The sequence below is a fragment of the Trichechus manatus genome, unplaced genomic scaffold (genome assembly GCF_000243295.1).
Source record: "Trichechus manatus latirostris isolate Lorelei unplaced genomic scaffold, TriManLat1.0 scaffold00038, whole genome shotgun sequence".
Taxonomy (NCBI): Eukaryota; Metazoa; Chordata; class Mammalia; order Sirenia; family Trichechidae; genus Trichechus; species Trichechus manatus.
The window spans coordinates 16519463-16528329 of NW_004443974.1; the positions used below are offsets into that span (position 1 = coordinate 16519463).

Here is an 8867-nt window from a genome sequence, read left to right on the forward strand (position 1 = left end):
CACAGGCCTGGTTCCCGGTCACACTCAGGAGGGCCCACTGCCCACTCCAGGCTGAAGGCCAGCCCTCCCTTTTGACCAGTGATGGACAGACAGGCTGAACCCTCTGCTCGCGCATCCAGGCAGGGGAAGCTGGAGCTGCCTTGCTTGGGAGAGGGTAGGAGTCATCTGTGGCTGCCACCAGAAACTGAGTGGCTTACAAGAACAAAAATTTATTGTCACAGAGTCCTGCAGGCTGGGAGTCCAAATTCAGGGCATCAGCAGGGCCCTGCTCTCTCTGTCCGTTCTAGCGGAAGATCCTTCCTTGTTTCTTCCAACTTCTGGTAGCCCCAGGCATTTCTTGGCGTTCCTTGACCATCTTCTCTCTGTATGCCTCTGGCTCCATGTCGCTTCTCGTCTTTTGTAAGGACGGCACTCAGACTGGATTAGGACCACGCTACTCCTCTATGACCTCATGTTAACCTAACTACTAACATTTTCAAAGACTCTGTTTCCAAACAAGGCCACGTTCACGGGTACCAGGGGTTAGGACTTCAACATAAATTTTGGGAAGACACAATTCAATCCATAGCAGAGAGGTTCTTGGAACTGGCCTCTGCTCCCTGATTCCTCAGGGATCGCTGGGAATTCTCTGAGAGGCACCGAAAGCCCCAGGAACCAGGAGTTTCTCTTGGAATGCTCTGGAAGCTGCTACATGTCCTCAGCTTCCTTGGGGCAACCAGTGTCAGGAAACCGGGAGAAAACAGCCCAAAGATACACAGATTGGGCTAATTTTGCCCTCACCCCACTCTGCCCATATTCCCATCCCAGTAAATAGGCCAAGCTGCAAATTTGGGAGTCACCCTTGACTCCAGCCTCTCCTCCCCCCACATTCACCCAGCCTGGTGAGCTCTGTCCTGAGTATCTCCTGAACCCGCTGCTTCCCTCCATTCCCACCACTGCCCACTTGTATCTCCTCCGTCTCTTCCCTCAACCTGCAGCAGCTTCCTCTCCATCTTCCCGCCTCCTCTCTTAGTCCCTCCACTCCATCCTCCTGCTGCAAACAAGGGCTTTCCTGAGAACTGCGAGCTCACCTGTTTCAACCTGCAGCTCCCCCTCCACCTGCATTGTCCTCAGGATAAAATTCTATCTCATCAAGCCACCCCCACAACAATGTACAAGACTCTTGCCAAATGGCCCCACCTCCCACCACCTCTCAACTTTGAATCCTCCATGTCTGATTTCCTGAATGCCCCACCCCACAGGTATCTCTTGAGACTGCATCCTCGTACTTGTTCCTGTGGCTTGGAGCACTCCTGGCCATCCCTGTGCCCCTCACTGGCTGGCTCCTGCTCACCCTCCAGGGCTCATCTTAAAGGTCCCTTTCCTGGCACTGTCCCTCCTCTGTGCCCCGCCCCCAGCCTCCTGCCTCTTCCCACCTGAGCATGCACCACACACCCATGTCCTCACCTGCTCTTTCCTCGGTGTATACATGCCCTGAGGCCATGCCTTCCTGTGCACCCTCGGTGAGTGAATGAATGTGTGTCCAGAGGACTCAAACCTCCGAGGCCTTCCTGGACCCTCCAGCCAAGGCACAGCCTCAGCTCACCCAGGAGAGGCCCCATGCGACCCATGTTTCACAGGGGAGACCACAGCGTCCACCCCGGGAGGGCCTCCCTGGGGGCTGGGAGGTGTCCTTATTCTTGTCATTTCTGGAGAATTAGCCTGTCCCCTCCCTTCTTGACCGTGGGGATTCTTACCCTGGTAAGCCGTGATCATAGGCCTCCCCTCACCTTTCTCTCCATCACTTCCGGGTCTTTGCCTCACCTGAGGCACAGGCACACACCAGAGTCATAGGAGGTAGACAGTATGACTTGGTGGTAAGAGCTTGAGTTCTGTGTGGCCTTGGACAAGTCGTTTTACTTTCTGAGCCCAGTTTCTTCATCCCCAGAATCAAGATCATAATAAAACCCCATCATGGGGCTGTTGTGAGGGCTAGATGGGCTCATATAAGGAGAGTGCTTTAGCACAGCGCTTGGAATATACCAAACCAGTTGCCTTTATGTCAATTCCATTTCACAGCGACCCCATGTATGCAGAGTAGAACTGCTCCATAGGGTTTTCAAGGCTGTGACCTTTTGGAAGCAGATCACCAAGCTGTCTTCCAAGGCACCTCTGGGCGAGTTCAAACTGCTAGTCTTTTGATTAGTAGTCACATTTAACCGTTTACACCACCCAGGGACTCCTGCCTGGCACATAGGAAGCACTTAACGTGGTGGTTACCACGATTATGTTTTATTAAGTTATTGGGCCACACCTGCGTTTCCCCAGATGGGAATACCCATGTGATAAATCCCATCAAAGTTCCAGCCAGCCAGTCTGCCCCTGTGGCTGTGAACTTGCATGTTCTCTGACATCTCATCACCCCTTGGAGAACGCTCGCCCAATTCCACCCAATTTCTTTGTCCAGCCCTGGAGGACCTGGAAGTCTAGAAGTAAATAAGGAAGGGCGGGTGGGTCGTGTAAAGCTCCTATCAGTGTTTGACACTTATCAGCAAGTCCCACTGGGTAAGTCATGGCTCTGAGACTCAGTTTCTTCATCTGCTAAATGGGGCTAATGGTGGTTCATCTCTCTCAGGGCGACAGTGAGAATGAATGGGCTGACACCCCAAAGCCGTTACACAGTGTGGGCTCAGAGAAGCTCATCGTTATCACGGTCATTAGCATCAGGGTCAAGGAGTAGGTTCTCATGACCTTCAGTTTCTTTCCCTTTGGCTGAGGGAGGGATTCCTCCATTGTGCTCACCACCCCCACCGCCCTTCTCTGAGTGGAGGAGAAGGCGGCGGTGCCTTACTCCTTGGCAGCGCTGTGACCCTGTCCTCTCTCCTGCAGGTGCCGCTGCGGGCTCCGCCTTTGGCAGTAAGTACACCCCTGGGCTGGCCGCCAGGGAGGGCCGCTCGGACCCTCGTTGCACCAGCCTCTCTGCATGTCCTCAGAAGAGCAAGAGCTGAGCAGGGCCTTCAGCGTCCCTCTGGGCCTGCTTCTGCCTCTAATTGCACCTCATTTGCTTCTCCACCTCTCATCCCCTCCTTTGTATCACCATTTTGCTGTGGCCTGCAGCCCACCACCTCTCAATTTCTCCCCGCGAGCTTCATTAGTGCTGCTTTGGAAATCTAATGGGACTTCTTGCAGGTGCCCTTGATCTCTGGGTGAGGTGACCTCTCTCTGCTTGCCTCCCCACCCTCTTCTGTCACCCAAACCTGGGAGAAGCTCCTCTCCTGCCAGACAAAAGCAGGGATCGCCCTGTTCCCTGACCTGTGGCAGAGTCCCCCGCATCCCACAGTCTGAACGTGGAGTCCTCCTCCTCCAGGCAGCCTGCCGTTCCCACCTCTGCATTGGGCTTGGTCACAGTGAGGCTGGGGGAGGTCAGCCCCGTTCGCCATGTTTTGGTTATCCAAGTAATCTCAGGTCTAAGGGCATGTAAGTCCGGGAACGGGGCATCTGAAGGAGCATCAAGGAAGTCCTGAGAACTCAACAAGGCAGGGTGAGGGAAGGGCGGGTATTCCAGCAGTCTGTCAGTGAGAGAGTCGTCACTGTGGCTGCTGCTTATTAAGCACTCGCTGGCACCAGGCAAGCAAGATGCTCGAGTTGACTCCGACTCTTGGCGACCCCATGAGTATCAGAGTAGAACTGTGCTCCATAGGGTTTTCAATGGCTGATTTTTTGGAAGTAGATCTCCAGGCCTTTCTTTTGAGGTGCCTCTGGGTGGACATGAACCTCCAGCCTTTCAGCTAGCAGCAGAGTGCATTAACCATTTGCACCACCCAGGGACTCTAGGATGTTCATAACCCGTTGCCGTCAAGTCGATTCCGACTCATAGCGAAGCAACCCTGTAGGACAGGGTAGAACTGCCCCATAGGATTTCCAAGGCTGTAAATCTTTACAGAAGCAGACTGCCACGTCTTTCTCCCACAGAGCAGCTGGTGGGTTCGAACCACCGACGTTTCGGTTAGCAGCTGAGTGCTTACCCGCTGCACCACCAGGGCTCCTAGGATGCTCATAATACCTCATTTAATTCTCACACCCACCTTCCAGGTAGGGATTGTCATCTGCCCTGAGACTCAGCAGTGAAGGACTTACCAATGTCACACAGTGAGGGCAGACCCTAAGTCTCATAAATGCCACCACAGGACACTCCTCGTCCGATGCCACCCTCCCCTAGGCTGCCCTCTGCTGGGATACCAGTGGCAGAGAGGGAGCCAGCAAGAAAGCCAGGTGCCAGAGGGGAAACGTGGCTGCAAGGTCAGATGTAAGCTGCTTCTCTGGGGTGCCCAGTACCCGCCAGCTCCCCAACCGGCTTTTGCTTTTCTCATCTCTCACCAGGCGTTGGCAAGTCCCGGAAAGACCCTGTCCCCAAAGTCCCTGTGGCCACCATGGCCTTGAGGGAGGACCCCACTACTCCTGCCCCCTCCACATCCACTGCCTGGGCCCCCAAGGTACCCAGCACCCCACAGCCCACAGGTGGGTGCCAGGGTATAGCCAGTGACCCCGCTGCCCTGCCCTTTCCCACTTCCAGCCTGACTCCCTGCCTCTCAGCCGTGGTGCTCAGGGCAGGGTGTGGGCTCGGCTGTTAGACGTAGAGAACGCTAGAACCCTAGAGCTGCTGGGACACGGGTCAACCTCTCCTCGAGAGCCAACCAGGGGATTCAGGGGCTGCTTCAAGCTCCTGATAACTCTTCCTCCTGCCCCTCCAAAGCACTGCTTAGAAGAGCCCTGAGACCAGGTGACCAGTTGGACAAGGTGGTCTGGGGAGGAGAGTGCAGGCAGCAAGGAGGCCACACTGAATCCTGCCACATTCAGGGCCTTGTCTCCCAAAGGTGCTCCCACCTCAGTGCTCTGTGCCCCACCTCCATCCCAGTCTCCCTCACCCTCCTCTGCCCCCAGGCCCTTAGCAGCTGGGCTGACCTGTGGGAATGGACCGAGAAGGCAAGGCAGAAGGGAGCCCTGTGGAGCAGGGGATTTGAGAACATGGACAACTGGACACTTGGGGGCCGAGCGTGTGGGTCAGGGACAGGGCCAGGCCAGACTCCTGTCCCCACCAGAGCAGCCCACTGCCAGGGTTCTGAGGCTACAAACGTGTTTGGAAACTCCTACCCTCCGACTCTAATTCCTCTCCAAAGGCAGGATTTGTATGTGTTCCAGACCTGGGGTGCTGGGGTAGCGTGGCCCTCTGATTTCACCTAGAGGTCTCACCAGACCCTGCCCAGCACAGGTGCCAGGAGTCTGAGGGGACTCATCCTTCCCAGAGGGTGCCAGGAAGATGGTGGCCAATGGGAATTTTTCCCATTCCCAGCTGGGAAGCAGTGCCCCAATCACCCCGCCACTCCTGTGCAGGGAGGAGAGGGCGGGGGCTCCTTACTCCTTGGGCAATGCTGTGACCCTTCCTCTCTCTGGCCATTAAGTGGCAGAGAGTCCTCTCCACCAGCTGGAGGAGGGATCTGCCCCCTACACTCAGGCTTCCCTATTCCTGGGGGGTGGGGTTGGGGGGGGTCATTCCAAGCCTTCTCTGAGAAATCCTCCTCCTCCTTCAGAAGCAATCCTGCTCAGCCCTCAGTGGGACCCAGAGGATAACACACCATACACAGCTCTTTGTCTGTCTTCCTCCCTTCTCCACCAGGAGGCATTTGCAGGAGGCAGGGGCTAGCCAGGAGATTTCAGGATTTCAGGGGAGCCTGCTGGCCCAGGAATCCTCCTTAGGGTGGAGGGTGGGGTCACTCTGGAAATGCCAGTCTTTGGGCATACGTTGGCCTGGGTCACCTGTGACTTGTGCTTTTGCTGAGCCTGTGGTGGGCAGACAGGGAGTAAAAATAGTCATGATGGGTGCTGTGTCTGCCTTCAAAGAGTGGTCCATCTCCGTGGGAGCCGGACGCTGTCTCTCTGTTACACACATCCACAGACACGGAGTGACCTTGAATCCATTTATGGAGCCGCTTTTGATTTGGTTGGTGCAATGGGTAGAGGGCAAATTATGCAAAGCTGGGAGTTCAGGAGAAAGAGTCAGAGGCCAGAGAGGATGAACCTAGAGGAGGTAAGATTTGAAGTGGGAGGGTCCCCAGGCCCTAGGTGGTGAGAAGAAGGCAGCCCCTCTTGCAGGCCGGAATGGCAAACATTTTGGGGGACATTGTCAGCTTTGCAGTCCTGAACGCAGCTCCGAGCAGCTGGGAACTGAGTGGGGGAGGGAGTCCCAATGCAACAGCCAGTGACCCACGCAACACCCTCTAGGCAGGCATCGCCTCCTCTGTAACAGCTGAGCCTACGCCAGGGGCCCCATTGTACCTGGAGCCCCTGTTAATAATGACATTGCTTCCAGTTGGTGAAGAGTGAACTTATCCTGGGCTATGAGCTTCACTGGTGTTATTGTGCTCCTTGCTCACAGCTCCGTGGGATGGGGCTGCTGCTTGCCTAATCCCACAGGTGAGGATAATGAGGCTTAGAAATAAGCAGCTGGATTTTATGGTATGTGAATTATACCTCAATGTTGTCAGGTGCCATAGAATGGATTTTCAACCCATAGTGACCGTATATGACACAGTAGAACTGCCCCGTAGGGTTTTCTAGGCTGTAATCTTTACGGAAGCAGATTGCCAGGTCTTTCTTCCATGGAGCCACTCTGTGGGTTCGAACTGTCAACCTTTTGGTTAGCAGCCGACCACGTAACCATTTTGCCACCACGGCCCCTGTATATCTCAATAAAGCTATTTTTTAAAAAATAGAACAAAGCAGCTGCTCAAGGCACCAGCATTCTGAAGGGGCTCAGGACTCCCTGACTCCAGAGACTGCCTGCCGCCTCAGCTACCCCAATGTCACTGCCCTGAGGCCTCGGGGGTCTGCGAGGTGGTGCCATCTCTAAGGCCTGGCTTGCACAGCTCCTCGATCCTAAAGGAGCAGATGGGGCTTCCATCTGGCCTTGGCACATGACACCGGCCTCCACGAGAACGTTCTTCCTGCACACCTAAGCAGGTCCCTGGAGAGCACAGTGGGGAGTCTTTCTGTTCCCCAGATCCCACCCCAGAAAGGTCCTGGGTCTCTCCTGGTACCTCCCAACAGGTGTCTCGGGCTCTTTGGCCAGAGTCCAGCTGGGTCCCTGAACTCCTGGCCCAGATGTTTCTCCTTCCTGACAATGTCAAGCTGTCTGGAGGGCGGGGGCTGCTGGAGTCGGGCTGCTAAAGACCACTAATCCCTTCCCCAGCTCTGCTCCTGGAAGAAGGGCAGGGTGAGAACAGTTCAAAAGCAAAATGCCTTCAGGGCGGGTTTTACTGAAGCTCTAATTAAGCCCTTGCCAGTTTGGGCCCAGCCTGCCTCCTCTCCTCATTGAACACCATATTAATGTCGATTTGATATCCAAAGGCTCCTGGCTCCCAGCTGGAAAGTCTCCTGCGCTTTTTAGCTGGTAGATTTTCTTTTTCTTTCCCCACCAGCCATCGTTGTGCATAATCCCTTTAAGAAGCAGAAAAATCAGATTTCTCCCCTGTCCCTCTGGGTTTGTCCTTTGAAATTCGGCAAAGAGCAAGTTCTTCCCGCTGCCAGCACTGCCTTCTTTCCCTGGCTGTGTGTCCAGTTAGACTTGGAGATGAGCAGTGTGGCATTTGAGGGGTGACTCATGTTGGGGTCCCCAGTGACACTTGGGACCAAATCAGGAGGCCAGAAAGTGAGGGGGGTGGGGGGGCACCAACCAGTACACAGATTTGAGGGCTGTGACCTAGGAGGCAGGTCCCGGGATTGGTGTTAGGAAGCCTTCAGGGATCCTTCTGGATGTGTTTGATGATCTTGGCCAAAACCTATGCACTCCCCACCCCCTTTGCAGCCATTAGGCAGAGATTTCAGCATAGAGGGCTCTGGGCCCAGACACAAGACTTATGTAACTCTACTTTTCAGTTGCAACGGAGACCGCACAGGGAGGGTAGAAGAGTTCCCAAAATCATGTGTCTGCTGAAGAAAGAATTGTGCAAATTTGCAAATTCTTGGGCATGGAGGGGCCTTTCCCATCTGGCTTCAAGTCCATGGGTGTCCACCACAGGCTACAGTAGTGTAGATGTTGCCTCTATAGTAGATTCAGATCCAGTTCTATTTGACCAGTGTAGACAGAGTGCTGCTTCTTATAAGGGGCCTGTGTGTGTGTGTGTGTGTGTGTGTGTGTGTGTGTGTGTATGTGTGTGACATGCCTCAGTATGTCCTCAGGAGTCCCCCAGCCGACCCCCTCTCACAACTTGGTGTTCTTCTCTTCTTTCACCCAAGAGTTGTCAAGGTCATCCACAGCGGCTCTCCTCTGGGAGAGCCCCCCCATGGCCCCATGTGTCCTCCAGTGCAGAAGGTATGGGCAGGGCCTTAGGCCTTAGTCCCCCTGGGAATCTCTTTCTTAGACCCTTAAGCCCCTTCCTCTGTAATGGAGGTAGCAAGTGGACATGATGGGGACCTAGGGTGGGAAGGGGGCTGAGGGAGCTGAGGAGAGGAGGTGTAGAGAGATGGTACCCTTGGTGAGCTCTGGGGCACAGCAGTGAGGAGAGGGGCCCTGGAGGCCTACTCGCCCCCACCCCTAACTCCACTTACTTAGAGAGGCCCAGTGTGACATCCCCAAACTGCATTATCCTACACTGCCTCCAAGGGCTTCAGGTTCACTGGGGACTCGGCTCCTCACAGCCTTAACCCTCACTCTGGACAGGACACCCTGGGCAGTCATTGATGGAGCTCAGAGTCCCAGAGGGCTTCCTGCAGGAGCTGGGAGGGACTAGCCCCTGAAGGGTGGTTGACTATGAGTAGATGACAGGGAGAAGGGAGTGCATTCCAGGTGGTGGGACCAGCAGGGGCAAAGGCTCAGGGTGGCGGGGTGGGGT

At 55.1% G+C, this 8867-nt stretch overlaps 1 protein-coding gene across 2 annotated transcripts in view; it reads left to right on the forward strand.

Moving 5' to 3' along the window:
• Positions 1 to 8867, forward strand: part of NTNG2 (netrin G2) — a 77132-nt gene that overhangs the window by 61817 nt on the left and 6448 nt on the right. For both annotated transcript variants that reach the window (XM_023730826.1, XM_004375779.2), the window contains exon 5: positions 2869 to 2895. In XM_023730826.1, coding sequence (XP_023586594.1) covers positions 2869 to 2895 — 27 coding nt within the window. The remainder of the gene's footprint in view (positions 1 to 2868; positions 2896 to 8867) is intronic.